This window comes from Otolemur garnettii, unplaced genomic scaffold (genome assembly GCF_000181295.1).
Source record: "Otolemur garnettii isolate 467f Iridium unplaced genomic scaffold, OtoGar3 scaffold00030, whole genome shotgun sequence".
NCBI classification, from domain to species: Eukaryota; Metazoa; Chordata; class Mammalia; order Primates; family Galagidae; genus Otolemur; species Otolemur garnettii.
The window spans coordinates 4,866,777-4,882,905 of record NW_003852425.1 but is presented as its reverse complement, the minus strand read 5'-3'; the positions used below and the strand labels follow the sequence as shown (position 1 = coordinate 4,882,905).

Here is a 16,129-nt window from a genome sequence, read left to right as displayed (position 1 = left end):
TTTTTTTTTTTTTTAATATCACGGTACACTTGAACCTACAGGTAAACTCCACAGCACACTTAAATTATGTTGATCACAGAAAAAGAGTAAAAAGAATATACTTCCTGTGCTTTGAAATTCTTTTGAAAATAATTTAATTCATGATCTATAAAAACGTTCACAGCACATCTGAGACCCTCTCACAGTAACAGTGTGCCACTGAAAATCTCTGCCTAAGTGTTCAAGCTCTGGCAGTTGATGACAGAATGTCTCTGCCCTCATGGGGCTTGTACCCTGGTACCAGCATTTAGACAATAAAGCAGTGAAAAAAGAAATACCACTTTTCAAATAACAGAAAGTATTTCAGTCAAAGTGGACTAGAGGGCCTAGAGATTTCAAATTTAGATGGAGCAGGTGGGGAATTCCTCTCTGGGGAGACATCATTTGAGCTACAGTCTGAAAAGCAAGCAGCAATCTGCCATATAAAGAGCTGGGAAAAGCATTCTGGAAGAGGGAACAGCCAATGCAGAAGCTCAGGCAGCAGGTGAGAGGGGTTATTGAGCACTGTGGTGTGCTCCGTGTGCTCGGGCCACCTGTCTCTACCTGCATGTCCCTCGCACTTGGGACTCACTCTTCTGGCCTCAGATCTTTACTCCTTTTACATCCCATCCTTTCGCAACCAGCATGACCCCAGCCCTCCGTGCTCTTTCTCAATCCTACAAAATCCACTTGAGCCTTTGATGCAATCACTGCCTTACATGTGTACAGACACCTCAGGGACCCATGTGAATGTTGACAAGAGTTTTGGACTTTTGAGTTGGTGTTGTAATGGAACGAGACTTTGGGGCTCTTCAGATGTGAATGTTTTCCACGTGGAATGGACATGTCTCATCGAGGGAAAGTCAATAGACTCACTCAGAATGGCTTTTTCAAAGACATCCATACCTAATTCCCAGAACCTAGGGCTATGTTACCTCCTATAGCAGAATAAAAACTTCACAGACATGATTAAAGCTAAGACAGGGACATTATCTAATCCCGTAAGTCCCTCAGAGTAGACATAGGAAGTAGATGAGACAAAACCTGCCATTGCTGGCTTTGAAGATGGAGGGAGGAGTCCCCAGTGGTGGAACAGAGTCTTTGGAAGCTGGAGGGAAAACCCTGTGAACCAGAAAGCAGGATTTGCCCCAGAATCTATAGGCAAGAGTGCTGCCCTGACAACACCGTGACTCCAGCACTAAGAAACAGACCTCTGAATCACAAGAGCTGTAGGATAATAAATCCGCATTGCTGTAAGCCCCTAAATTTGTGGTAATGTGTCAGACCAGCAGTAGAAAAGTTTCCAATTCTTTAAGGTTGCCTTTCAAAGTCAGTGTGTTAAAATAACTTCTAATAAGGCCTAGCATGCAGTAGGCATTCAGTGAGTGTTAATATCCTCAGATGAGAGGAAGTTGAGATGTAAGTAATTCTGAGATGATATAAACATAACCGATGACCTACATAGAAGCTATTTCCAGAGGACTTTACTGTATAATTAAGTTTCCAGAGGTAATACATTGGAAGATTATAACATTCCTAAAATAATTGCATAGAGCAGGAGCAGTAAATTGAAACGCACATGTGTGCTTTGCAGGTGGCAGATGATGGACACAAATGGGCTGGGGACCACAGCAAATTGAAAGGATGGCTCCAGCTCAGGGCAGACCCTAGCTTAGTTAACTGATGCTAATGAACGAACGTGCCGTGCAGATCGAGTGTTCTAGATCATTCAAATTTTCAAGAAGCTAGAAATCCTCACCTTCTTCTATGAAATCGCTATAGTTTTTCTGTGTTGAAAACCAACTCTCATTTAAACACACGCAGATACAGCTGACAGCAACCTCCAACTCCTGGGCTCAGGTGAGTCTCCTGCCTCTGCCTCCCAAGTAGCTGGGACCACAGGTGCCTGCCACAACGCCTGGCTATTTTTTGGTTGCAGCCATCATTGTTGTTTGGCGGGCCCGGGCTGGATTTGAACCTGCCACCTTAGGTGTACGTGGCTGGCTCCTTAGCCACTTGAGCCATAGGCGCTGAGCCATTTTACTTTTTTTTTGAGACAGAGCCTCAAGCTGTTGCCCTGGGTAGAGTGCTGTGGTATCACAACTCACAACAACCTCCAACTCCTGGCCTTAAGCAACTCTCCTGCCTCAGCCTCCCAAATAGCTGGGATTACAGGCACCTGCTGCAACACCTGGCTATTTTTTGGTTGTAGTTGTCATTGTTGTTTGGCAGGCCCGGGCTGGATTTGAACCCGCCTGCTCTAGTGTATGTGGCTGGCGCCTTATCCCCTTGAGCTACAGGCGCCGAGCCCATAAAAGCATTTTTCACAGTACTTTTGTTAACCTATTTAAATCTAAGATATGATTTATGTAAGGTTTTTTTTTATCATGTTAATCAAGAAAGACAACCTTTGAATTGTGTTCAAATCCAGTTTTATTAAATCTGGCAATTTGGGTAGCAGTATAAAATCAGTGACTATGACCATGGGACACAGACATGAGTTTGGTTTGCTGTAGGTCTGGGAACCGTACTATTCTAGATCTTCTGCTCTTCATTTCATTACCAAATGGCAAAATGCCTTAAGTTCCTCTATCTATTATTCACAGAAAAGGAATTAGTGAAATAAGATTGAAAAAATAAAATCCAAGGATTTGAAAAAATTCTCTTCAAATATTAAGAACATACAAAGGATATTAAAGACAACTACATTTAATCTCTCAGGTAACAAAGCAGACATTTGATCTTTGTGGTTTCTTGTTTTTCACTTATTGCTAATTACAGTTTAGAGACAAAAGTGTTTCCAAAAGCTATAAAAACCCTAACTGATGACAGAACTTAATTTGGCCTTAAAAAAAATCACAGTACCTTTTCCTTTAATGGGGTTTTTCTTCTGGAGTAGCTCAGGGCACTTAATGCCTTACAATTTGCATCTGCCTGACAGTAGATCTAAGTATGGGCTTACTTAAGTGTTTTACTGGACAGCACATGTATTTCTGTCCTAGGCAAACGTACAGAGGAACTTAAAGTAAAATCTCAGGAGGTGGTGTTCCTTAGTTGTTCTCCAGTGAACCGGAAGTCGTCTGCAAGAGAGAAAAAAACAAAATCAAACAACCTGTGTGTGAATCTTTATGAAAGAACTTTTAGCTTGTTCGAAGTAGTCCTGCTTCTCTAGCAGCGTGTGAGAACTCAGCTCGAGCCTGGCTGTTTTGTTCCTCTGATAAGAACACGTCTGAGGGTCATTTGGGAGACAAAAATGTAGCAGGGTGGTGACTTGAAAATTCTGCCCCCGCTTTTCTCTCAAAGGCTTGTTTTTCGTCTGTTTCTGTCTATTCCTGGACACTCTGAGAACTAAAGAGAAACTGCTCCTCTAAATGACCAGAAGTAGAAGACTGCCATAACATTTTAGAGCTGGGTGCATTATTTTTAGGAGGAAACTCTTGCTCTTCCAGGAGGAATTTGTTAATATAGTTTATTCTTAGTTATCTGTGGTCTAAATAGTATCACAAGTCAAAAATAAAAAGGAAACTTCGCTAACTAAACAGACCTTGCTCTAGTCATGCCTTCAGAATAGGGTCTCAGCTTCCCAAAGGTGGACAATGCAACTTACTTGCACTGTCTCAGCGAGTCAGACTTAGCAGTAGTTAAGTCATAGCAATAATATTTTCAGAAAATAATATAGTTTTCACTCTTATTTCCCAAGTAAATGTAGAGAAAACATTTTCTTTAGGATTGAACATACATTTTGAAGTTCTTCAATAAATAATTCTTTGCATCTAATTTAATGTTTTTAAAATAACTTGAAAATAGTCTCCACAGTTAAAGAAAGCAAGATATATGCAGTCTTTTCCTTAAGTTTCACCTCATTCTTCAAGATATTTAAAACTTGGGATATTCAAATAATATTCAGACCACAAGGCAATGCCTATAGTGCAATGGTGCCAACTCACAATGCATTTACTCCCAGGAGAAATAAATCATACTTACATATGGAGTTCTAACTCCAAATTTGCTATGGAATGTCATGGTAACTTTATTTTTGTGCCCTGTTCTTTGATCAAGGGCATGGCACGTATCAAAAGGTGGACTGTACAGGTGAAGGCTCACAGCAGGTTCTGTGTGGCTGATGTTCTCCACTCGATGCAAGCCAATGGAATCTAAAGAATATCCAGAAAGGAAGACTGCATGAAGGGAACCCACTGATAGCTCTAGGTAAAATTTTTATTAATGGCCTCAGGTACAAACCATTTTGTGATACAAATGGAATCAACAGAAATTACTTTACATTGAACTTTATTATAGGGTCTTGCTATATTGTCCAGGTTGATCTCAAAGTTCTAGGCCCAAGTAATCCTTCCACCTTAAGCTTCCCTAGCAGGTGGAACTAGAGACTGGAGCCACCTTGCCTGGATAATTTTTTTCTCTTATTTTTTAAGAGATGAGGTCTTGCTTTGTTGCCCAGACTGATTTCAAACTCCAGGCCTCAAGTGATCCTCCTGTTTCAGTTTCCTGAGTAGCTAGGGTCATGGGTCAGAGCCACTGTACCCAGCTTAACCTTGATAAAAGGTAGCAAACGACATAGATGCATTAGCCTCTCTTTCCTAAAAATCAGCCCCAACTGCAGTAAAAAAATAGAAGATATCAACATACAAAAAAACTTTTAAAAAGAGAAAACATTAATAAAAAATTGAAAGCTTGAAAGTTAGATGGATGGCTTTACACCGACAAAGCTTAATCCTAAGCCATCTGTGGGGAAAGCTGAGAAATAACTTGATTCTTATCTTGAAACTCCAAAGAGTTCAGGAATTGGCAACACCAGGTACTTCTGAAATGATGATGAAATGGCGTCTAAAAAAAAATACCAGAGCTGGCTGAAAGCCTATTTAAGTAGAGTGTCAAATCCCTTTCACTAACTCTTCGTCCCCTTTCCCCCCAGTGTCTAGTAAAAATATAACAGATCAATTTAGACTATGGACACCAGGTGAAAGAAACTGATGAAATAAACAAAACTGTACACACTGAATGCTAAAATCCCTGCCTTAGTCACTACCTAGGATGTTACCAGACAGCAGTGTTTCCTTCAGGCAGGAGATGGGAGGCAGCCTCTCAGAGAATCTGATTGACTCAAGAAAAAGCCATAAAGATATGGTCACTGGGCGTTCCTCAAGGGAAAGTCTCTGCCAGATTATCGTGGGATGAAATCCAGTTGATGAGCCCCACTGATGTGTTCAGAGCTACCCATTAACTTTGTCCTTGGTTTTTATCTTTTTTTAAGAGACAGAGTTTCATTTTATTGCCCTCGGTAGAGTGCTGTGTCTTCATAGCAACCTCCAACTCCTGGCTTAGGCGATTCTCTTGCCTCAGCCTCCCCAGTAACTGGAACTACAGGCGCCTGCCACAATGCCCGGCTCGGCTATTTTTTTGTTGCAGTTTGGCTGGGGCTGGGTATGAACCCGCCACCCTCGGTATATGGGGCCGGCGCCCTGATACTCACTGAGTCACAGGTGCTGGCTGCCCTGTCCTTGGTTTTTAAATTTTAGCATATAGCTAAGGCCACCAGACATTTGAGCAAAGCCTCTAGCACAAAACAGAGGCCAGAGAAAACAGAAAAAAAACAACTTGAAATACAATCTATCATTAATGATCCTTACAGACAGATCACTGTAAATTTCAGATAAAATACCATAAAAGGTTCTATAAAATAGTTCAAGGCTTGGCGCCTGTAGCTCAGGGGCTAGGGCGCTGGCCACATACACCAGAACTGGTGGGTTTGAATCCAGCCTGGGCCTGCCAAACAACAATGACAACTACAACCAAAAAATAGCTCGGTGTTGTGGCTGGTGCCTGTAGTCCCATCTACTTGGGAGGCTGAGGCAAGAGAATCGCTTAAGCCCAGGAGTTGGAGGTTGCTGTGAGCTATGATGCTACAGCACTCTACCCAGGGTGATGGCTTGAGACGCTGTTTCAAAAAAAAAAAAAAAGTTCAGGAGGAACTCAGAAATGGAGCTAAAAGAAAACCAAAGAAATAAGCTGAGAATATTTTCTTGAGTTGAAGGATGAATTTCTAGATTGGAAGAACCCACTGATTACCCAGCACAGTGAAAGAGTAATCAAACAAGACCGATCACTGTAAATTTCAGAATACCGGGGACAGAGAGAAAGCACCAAAAGAGAAGATCCCAAAAGTTTCTAGAAAGAAAAAATTGGGTTTCACAGAAAGAGTTAAGAATCAGAATGGCACCAGGCTTGACAAAAACACTGGAAACTAAAAGACAAAGAGATTAACTTCATAGATCTGAGGGAAGATGCTTGCCAGGTCATAATTCATATCCAGGTAAATTATCATTTGTTTAAGTTTGAGAGCTGAATACAGAGATTTTTAGATATATGAGAATTCAAAAATTTATCTTTCATTATCTTTCTCATAGAGCGCTTGGAAGACATGTCTCACCAAAACAAGGGCATGAACCAGGGCATGAAGAAAACATGAGATCATGAAACAGGATCCAGCCATAGAGAGAGAGCAAAGGGAAGGAAGTGAATCTCAAGGTCACAGCCAAGCCCTGGCCTAGAAACTGAGATCATTGAATCTGTACTGAAGCAGTCAAAGCCCTGTGAGAGATGTCTTTAAAAAGATTCTTTAAAAAGGACAATCTGTTCAACTTTCAAGAAATACACAGAGAAACTCAGACATTCAGTGCAGTTCATATAGGCACTTGGTGTGGCTTCATGCTTTCTTTGTCATGATCTAGCTCCAAGTTCATAATGAAGAACAGAAGATCTAGGTTCTACTTCCAGAGTGCCTGGCTAGGTTACCTTTCAACAAGCCCCAACTTCTGGGATCTTTGGTTTTCCTTATTTCTAAAAATGGGGCCTAATTCTCAGACCTGCAAAACTCCTTGATCCTACTGCTTATTGCTTTCATAGTACACTAGGCTTAAACACAATTTTGAATAAATGGTTACCATTGCAGGCACGTACACCATTCCATGTGTGCTAGACACTCCTGCAAGCAAGGACACATCACCCATCCTTTAGAGAAGCCCGTATTGTTAACATTCTAGTATTATTATTATATTTGTATCTTTGCCTCCTTTTCCTTATGGTGTACCTTCTGTCACAGTAATACTGGACTTGTGACATTTTATGGAGGGCAGTTAGGTTCAGGCTGCCTTTATACCCATTACAACAGGAAACTTGGCCTCCTTGCCCCATGTCTCTTCTCTCCTTCAACCTGCATTGCACACCTCTACCTAATCAATATATTCCCAGTACAATGCTGACCAATGAAAGGCCCTTACTTTAAGCTGGTCTTAGAGGCCCAGGCTCTGATCTTACTTTACCCTCCTCTGCCCCCTTGTCTAAGCCCATTCTTCTTCCCTCCTTTCCCCTTCCAATTCCTTAACATTTTCTATGATTGTGCCTTCACTAACATTCTTGCTTGTACTTGAAACATCCCTTCTTGGGTCACTATGGACCTTTCCCCCTCAGTTCCACTTCTGCAACTGTAAAAACCAGGGGTTTAAAATTGCAGCTTTACATTATTTAGGTGATCAGTGTACAGAAATAAAATTTAGAACATCCCACCTAACATTTTATTGATCGGCAAAATTCTGCATAAAAACCAGAATTTCCAACTTCTGTGGAAAAGTCAAGGCAATCTTGCCGGAGCTGAGGGACTACTGCTTCTCCCTTAGTGTGCCAAAAAATCAAATAAAATAGATCTCTATAATGTTTTGTAAGTGGGATTGCACCCTGATGAAAAACATGGGTTTTGGGGTAGTGCCTGTGGCTCAAAGGAATAGGGCGCCGGCCCCATACGCCTGAGGTGGTGGGTTCAAACCCAGCCCCGGCCAAAAACTGCAAAAAAAAAAAAAAAAGAAAGAAAGAAAGAAAGAAAAGCATGGGTTTTGGAATTAAATTGCTTAGGTTTAAATCCTGGCTGCCATTTAAAAGCTGAGTGACCTTGGGCAAGTTATTATTTTTTGAGACAGAGTTCTCAAGCTGTCGCCCTGGGTAGAGTGCCATAGTGTCACAGCTCATAGCAACCTCCAACTTGGGCTCAAGCAATCCTCTTGCCTCAGTTTTTCTGTTTTTAGTAGAGATGAGGGTCTTATTTTTGCTTGGGTGGTCTCGAGTTCATTAGCTCAAGCAATCAACCTGCCTTGGCCTCCCAGAGGGCTAGGATTACAGGCGTGAGCCACTACACCCAGCTCTTGGGGAAGTTATTTAATCTTTCTGCATGTTGGTAACCTCACCTATAAATAGGAATAAAAGATTATCTGTCGTGGCCAGGCGTGGTGGCTCATGCCTATAATCCTAGCATTTGGGAGGCTGAGGCGGGTGGACTGTCCTGAGCTCACAGGTTCAAGACCAGCCTGAGCCAGAGGGAGACGTCATCTCTAAAAAAACAGCTGGGTGTTGTGGTGGGTACCTATAGTCCAGCTACTTGGGAGGCTGAGGCAAGAGAATAACTTAAGTCCAGGAGTTTGAGGTTGCCGTGATGCCATGGCACTCTACTAAGGAGGACAAAGTGAGACTTTGTCTCAAAAAAAAAAAAAAATCTGTCTCATACAAGTTGTTTTTGTTTTTTTTAGGAGACAGAGTTTCTCAGTATGTCACCCTCGGTAGAGTGCCATGGTGTCACAGCTTGCAGCAACTTCAAACTCTTGGGCTTAAGTGATTCTCTTGCCTCAGCTTTCCAAGTAGCTGGGACTATAAGCACCCGCCACAATGCCCAGCTATTTTTTTGTTGCAGTTGTCATTGTTGTTTAGCTGGCCCAGGCTGGGTTCGAACCCACCGGCCTTGGTGCTTGTGGCTGGCAGCGTTGTAACCACTGTGCTACGGGTGCCAATCCAGTCTCATACGAGTTTTAATAAGCTTTTTGAAAAGTTACTTTTCTTTTAGGAATACAGAAGTTAATCACTGTCTTGGGAAAATGACTGAATTCTTGATAAGATTTCTATAAGTCACTGCCCCATAATGTGTTTCAAAGAATTTCCCACAAGGACACTTTTAGGTATGGTGTAGGCATTTTAGAAAAATGGGGACTAGCTAGTATTCTTAATCACTTCCAGAACATATATTTTCTAACATAAGATTCATGTTTCCAACTTGATATCTTTCAGTGAAAGATTCTACTTATGTAAATTCATATTTGATTTTAACTGTCTCTAGTCTTGGCAGGCAAATGACTTTTCCATGGACAATAATCTGTATACATATGTTTTTAATAAGTGATGCAAAGCCTTAAAAAGCAAAACCCACTGTGTCTAGGCTATTGCCCAAGTATTTTTAATCAGGATTGCATGATCCAAATCTACTGCCCGTGTGTAAGCAGCCAATACTAAGGTTCATGGTTTTTTCCACTTCCCCTTAGAAAAGGATAAGATGTTACCATTGATGTAGGCACACTGGTTGTCCCTCAAGACTCTTTCAGACTTCTTGATCATCTCATTGGACTTTTTGTCAGGCCAGGCAAATAGCGTCTCCTTTAGATTTCCCTGTAGCATCTTCAGAAAGCAGTGGGAGTCGGTGTGGTCATGAATACTGCTATACATACACAGAATGACAGAGGAACTCAGTAGATGGTCTAGTACCCAGACCAACAGGGACGGTCATTCCAGAGCTGACCCCTGCACACTGTCAATAGGACATCTCCCAGGCCAAAATCCATTTTTGCTGGATTTAAAAAATGTCATCGATTTGTAATTCAACAATGTTCAAGGCAAAGTAATAATATTCATATCGGTTCACATAAAAACCCTACTAAAGAACAGTGTTTTTATAACCTCATTGTAAGATTACTTGAACAGAACCACAAAACGACAATATTTTACCTTCCCCAGAATATAGCTTTTAATAACTCACTTAAGCTAGACCAGAACTTGATTATGAAGTATACCTGGTGAAATTTTAGAGAAGATAATCATCTATAATAATGGTGCCACACTGAGAAGATCACTTAACATTTAATGTTTTTTTCCCCAAGGCTTTTTTTCTTTTCTCCTTTGGAGGGTGGGAGAGGCTTACATACATGCGTTACTATTATATTGTATTTATTTATTTATTTTTTTATTGAATGGTAACTATGTACATTAATGCACTTCTGGGGTACAGTGTGGGGTTTTCACATGCAATCCGAAATACTTCCATCAAACTGGTCAACACAGCCTTCATGTCATTTTCTCAGTTATTGTCTTAAAATGTTCACATTCTACTCTTAGAAAGATTCACTTGTACCCCTATAAGATAAACCTCAGAAGTGATCCCTCCAAACCCCCTCCCTCCACCCTATATTGTATATGTAACGTTAACACACTGCAGATTTAGAGTACCCGACCTGTGATTACTTCCCACTACTGGTTGAAGGGTAAAAAGTAAATTGGATTTTAGGAAAGAATTCATCGATGTAACAACCTTAAATAGTATGTGTGCATATATATGGATATATATTTTAGACACAGTGTCTAGCTCTGGCACCCACTGAAGAACAATGGCACGATCATAGCTCACTATAGCCTCTATTTCCTGGGCTCACACAATTCTCTCATTTTGGCCTCCAAAAGCACTGGATGACAGGTGTGAGCCACTGTGCCTAGCTATAAACAGTATTTAAGCATATGAAGTAGTAGTAGCTACAGGGTTGATTAAAATATATGAATCTGGGGCAGTGCCTGTGGCTCAGTGAGTAGGGTGCTGGCCCCATATACTGAGGGTGGCGGGTTTGAACCCGACCCCGGCCAAACTGCAAACAAACAAACAAAAAAATAGCTGGGCGTTGTGGATGCCTGAGGTCCCAGCTACTCAGGAGGCTAAGGCAAGAGAATTGGCTAAGCCCAAGAGCGGGTGGTTGCTGTGAGCTGTGATGCCACAGCACTCTACCAAGGGCAACAAAGTGATACTCTGTCTCTCAACATATATATATATATTCATATATATATATGAATCTGTATATATTTTTAGTATTCCCTATGTTGAATTCTTATTTATTTATTTTTTTGAGACGGAGTCTCACTTGGGACCTAGCTAGAGTACCGTGAGGTCATAGCTCACAGCAACCTCAAACTCTTGGGCTTAAGCAGTCCCTTTGCCTCAACTTCCTAAGTAGCTGGGACTACAGCTGCCTGGATAGTTTTTCGACTTTTAGTACAGGTGGGGTCTCAGTTTTAGCTCTGGCTAGTCTCAAACTCCTAAGCTCAGGTGATCCAGCAGCCTGTGCCTCCCAGAGTGGTAGGATTATAGGCATGAGCCACCCCTGCCAGCACTATGTTGAATTTTTTTTTGTTGCAGTTTTTGGCTGGGGCCACCTCTGGCATATGGGGCTGGCACCCTACTCCTTTGAGCCACAGGCACAGCCCCACTATGTTGAATTTTATTAAACTATGTATGCCTCATAAGAACTTGTTTCCTAAGTCCATAGAGCCCAGTTCTACCCCTGACATAATTTGTTTAAAAAATACTAGGATCAAATAGAAACAATTGCATTCAATATGAGTAAAGAAATATACTCAATATCGCTAGCTTTCTAAAGCCTTGTATATATTTGTTTCCTTTCTCTCATTTAAAAACAAATCAGTCTGGATTGTTGTTTTTACCATTCCCCAAAGGTTGAGAAGAACCTGTTCTTTTAAACAATACTTAGTTGGTGATAAGATGGGCAAATGTACAAACTGAAGCCAAGTTAAGGAACCAAGTTTCAAAGAATTGGTATTAGTTTAAGTTGCCTTCTAGGTTAAAACGAATTATCTAGAATTAACTTAAAATAGACGTTTTCTGAATTTGCGCAATGCTTTTCTAGCTCCCAATCTCCACACTTTGGTCTTTGCTCCCACAATTGTTTATATACCTTAAAGATCAAGTTTAAGCACAATTCCATATAAAGTTTGATTCCATAGAAGACAAAGAATGAGGTGAAGATGGTCACTTAACCACTTTGATTTAGTACTCATTTGGGGGACTGGTCTTAATATGCCCGGTGTATGCCCAAACCCCCTATATTAATTTCCCTAAGCATTTTGTTAGGATTGGGGATATTGTGAATAATTACAAAAGAAGCAGGGCATGGTGGCTCACACCAGCAATTCTAGCACTCTGGGACGCTGAGGAGGGTGGAGGGCTTGAGCTCAGGAGTTTGAGACCAGCCTGAGCAAGAGTGAGACCCTAAAAACAGAAAAACTGAGGCAGTAGGATCACTTGAGCCCAGGAATTTGAGGTTGCTGTGAGCTATGATGATGCCATACACTCTACCCAGGGCATAAAAAGATGCTCTAATAAATATTTATGCATGAACAGTTGTATTACCTGCCATGTCCTTCACCCCAACATAAAATCATCAGATTAAATTTTCCATTTCCTTGGTCCACAAGATTTCTGGTATACCTAAAAAGGGAAGGAAATGTATTCAGAAGTTTGAATGTGATTGCTGAAATAAGTAGGGGCAATAAGTGTGTCACAAAGTACCATTCACTTACAAATGTTAATATTTCTACCTCTAAACAACTCCGAATGTGGTTCTGTAATTAGAAATCCAGAGATTTTTTTTTTCAGGCTGAGCATGGTGGCTTACACTTGTAATTCTGACATTCTGGGAGGCAGGACCAGCCTGAGCCAGAGGGAGACGGAGACAGAGACCTTATCTCTAAAAGTAGCTGGGCTTTGTGATGTTCAGAACCTCAGAGCTCAGACAATCCACCCGCCTTGGCCTCCCAGAGTGATAGGATTACAGAAATGCTCTGGCATTTCTGTTTTTTAAATCTCTGCATTCACAGAGATAGCTACTTAGTTTTAAAATACCACATAGGAAAGATAACAGAGGAAAAAAAGCAACTTTCCCATTTCTCAGAATGACAGCCACAAGCAAATACACAGAGTATTTGCAATGTACATCATTTATGCTCTAGGCAAGAATGTTGTTGTTTTGCTTGTTTGTTTTGTTTTTTGCCCCTAGGACTTGAGAAACAAGGTTTCATTAAATAGCTGTTCTAGAATACTCTCTAGTTTTACTCAAGCACAGAAGGGAACCACATTCAAAAGCACTCACAATGAAAAGTCCACCACAAATGGGGTTCAGGTTGACCTAAGTACCAGAACAAAAGAGACTACATTAGGGAAGAATATTGTAAACCAGTACAATTAGGAGAAATCAGTATTGGGCAACACACACATACATACCACCAACAAAAAAGCCCTGCAACAAGTATCATAACTACGGAGGGGTACTACTGGTAAGCTTGACAATTAAGTCGTTCATTTAGACTGCCTTTTTTCAAGAGAGGGGTCTTTACTCCAGTTTTTTTGTAGTGTTTGGTCCTTGGTCATCAGTTTACATGTGTCCTGCCTGCCCCTTCTGTCCTGCCCTCTTTCCCTTCCCTCCCCCAGGTCGTTGCACAGCTTGATCTCCCAGACAGTTGCTTACTTAGTGATTTTTAGCTGTCAGTCTTTCAGACTTTGGAGCTCTTTATGACCTAGCAAGAGGCTATGCACACAACCTTAAATTCCCAATCTACTAGCTTGCGTCTTGCATCACTGGGGCTTCTTCCAGAAAATTTACTGGCTGGCCCACACTAGAATATATATTCTGTGTTGGTTCTTCTGTACTGGCCCTCCCAAGGGTGAAGGATCAGAATCTTTCCCAGCACTGGGCACTTATTCTATGCAAAAATACTATAGAATTGATTTCTGCTTTCCCTTTTCCCTCCTCCCTAACTGCCTGCTCAGAGAACTATACTCTTTATCTTAGTGAGCTGTGCCTCACACAACTACCAAAAGACCTATCAATCCAACTGGATGCATTTTAAAAGGTTTATAGTTTGTCAGTCAAGACAAATTTAAGACACCCGGAAATACCCCTATTCTAAAATTTAAGAGCTGTTACAGCTCATCCTGGTTAAACAATTTCAGTTGGTCAATAATTTATCTAGCCAAAAAAAATACTATTAGGATGTCATATGTCTAGAGGAAGTTAGTAGTGGTTTAGAGTGTAGGTTCGGGAACAGAAATGCTAATTTAAACCCTAAAGCTCCTAGTTGATAGAAGGAAGACCCTGAGCAGGTGATGTAACCTCTTTACTATTCCTCATTGATAGAATAGAGACAAGAATGGCACCTAATCCCTATGTGCAAAGTGCCTGGAACAGTATCTGGCCCATAAATGCCCTCAATTACCTGGAGCCAGGGCAGAAAAATTAAAAACTAACTCTCTCGCAGCTTTATTTACAGCTACAGAAGGGTGTTACCATGAACTGAGTTGATAGTAACTAAACGAATTTCCTAAAGCTACTTGCAAATGAAAATGAATCCTAAACAGGCTTCAGATTTTCTATTTCAAATGCTAAGATACAGTTGAAACTGCCCTTGCCAACCAAATTTTACCAAAATCCTCAGTGTTAAGAGGTGAGTAATAGAAACTCTCCCAACAAATACAATTTTTCCTCCTTCTTTTCTTTCAGCTATTAGGCTTTCCCAAACGTCAAGCCAACAGGTCATATGGACTAAATCCCTGGCTGCCCTTTGGAAAAAGTGAACCTCTCGCCTTTCTGGGAATTTTTACCTCCGGTCTTAGAAGATTGGCAGGGAGATTCGTTTTTACTTAAATCACCAAACTGGGAATGCAAGAAAGCCAGCCTCCAGGACATGGCACTCAAACAGAAGTCAGATCGTTTGGGGGGCTCAAGTAGCAGCGGTCGTGAGTTTAATTAGCGAACCTCACAACTGAATCAAATGAACCCACAGTCGGGAAGGTTAAACTGGTTCGGGAGAGGGGCAGAAGAAATTGAACAGTAGCAACGCACTATCCCAAGCTCTATTCTACATGAGTAAAAACGTTTGCTGGAAGGTGCCTGGCTGCAGGTGACCTAAGGCCTAGTGACGGGGGACCGACGTGGGAATCATGTCCTGCACCACCCCCTCTCTCCTGCTGGCTAATGCAGTTCTGTCCCGGGAGCACACTCCGCTAGTCCTGCCCGTCGGTTTTTCAAGGTGCTTAGCAGGTCAGAACCCGAGCGCGGGTCTCCCCGCACCTCAGTCTCCACGGTTGACGCTGGCTGCGTAAGGGAGGGCATCGCTCCCGAAGCCGGGGGCAGGAGTGGTGGTCTGAAAGTGGACGGGTTTGCGGGCGAGAAGAGGACAGAAAGCCTCGCAGCCGCGCGCAGCCTCCCTTTCTGGCGCCAGCTCCAGTCTCCGGCCAGCGGCCAGGCTCAGTAGGAGCCACCTCCCGCCCGCGCCGCGGCCGCACAGCACAAAGCGCGCGGCGCCAGCCGGGTGGCTTGCCAGCATGGGGCGAGCGGATGATGGGAGGGGGCTCGGCCGTCGCAGCGCGGCCGTGGGCCGCCCCTCCCTCCTCTTTTCTCATCTGCCCAGGAGAGTGGGCATCGCTTGGCCTGAAGGGTAGAGCGCGCTCACCTGTACTGATCGAACTTGGCGTACACTGCCCACTCGGCCGGGTCGCTCTCGTAGGCTTCCATGACGGCTTGCACCTCCTCTACGTTGACTTCATCTCCTGCGAAGAGCTGGTGCAGGATGCGGATCAGATCAGCCAGCGTCCGTGGCTTCAGCACCTCGGTCTGCTCCATCCCGCACGGAGCCGGCGGCGCGCGCGTCTCTCTGCTGGGCTGCGGTGCAGGAGCTGAGCGAGCGCGGAGCTGGGGCGAAGGGGCCTAGCCGCCCGCTAGACAGCCAGGCGCGCACACACACCCGGTGTGCTGAAACGCAAGGAAACCCTTGGGGAGAGACCCGGCACACTCGAATCAGGGCCAAACCTGCGCGGTTTACCCTCCCGGGCCCTTTTTAAGCTCTTGGAGTCAGTGGGAATGTACCAACGGTCTGTGCGGGGTGGAGCGAGGCGGAGAGCCTTGAACAGAAGGTAGCGGAGGCGGGGATAGCGAGCGAGCGCGGCTGATGAACACCGCCCCGGCTCCCGGGGCACTCTGAGCCCTCGGGGACCCTATTCTCTCGGGCGTGTCAACCCCAGCTGCGGGCTCCGCGCAGTCTCTCCCCCACCTTGGCTGTGCGCGTTGGTCCTTCTCCCTGCGCCCCCTCCGCCACTGTGGTTCGGGACGCTGAGACGTAGACAGGATCAGGAGACGGCTAGAGGCAGGAGGGGGAAGAAAGAGGA

At 43.2% G+C, this 16,129-nt stretch overlaps 1 protein-coding gene across 1 annotated transcript; it reads right to left on the bottom strand.

The window, feature by feature from the left end:
- Positions 1-2,433: 2,433 nt before the first annotated feature.
- On the bottom strand, positions 2,434-15,821 carry CDO1 (cysteine dioxygenase type 1). The gene is made up of 5 exons (XM_003788903.3): positions 15,418-15,821; positions 12,320-12,397; positions 9,414-9,568; positions 4,003-4,172; positions 2,434-3,098 (listed from the first exon to the last, which is right to left on the bottom strand). Exons 1-5 carry the CDS (start codon positions 15,585-15,587, stop codon positions 3,069-3,071), a joined length of 603 nt encoding a protein of 200 aa, XP_003788951.1. The 5' UTR covers positions 15,588-15,821; the 3' UTR covers positions 2,434-3,068.
- Positions 15,822-16,129: the final 308 nt, after the last annotated feature.

Coding starts and splice junctions, on each gene's coding strand:
- CDO1 (XM_003788903.3), bottom strand. CDS start 15,587: ATGGAGCAGACCGAGGTGCTGAAGCCACGGACGCTGGCTGATCTGATC. Junction 9,569..12,319: donor TGGGGTGAAGGACATGGCAG/GTAATACAACTG, acceptor GTGTATGTATAG/CAGTATTCATGACCACACCG. Junction 4,173..9,413: donor CCAGTGTGCCTACATCAATG/GTAACATCTTAT, acceptor GATATTCTTTAG/ATTCCATTGGCTTGCATCGA.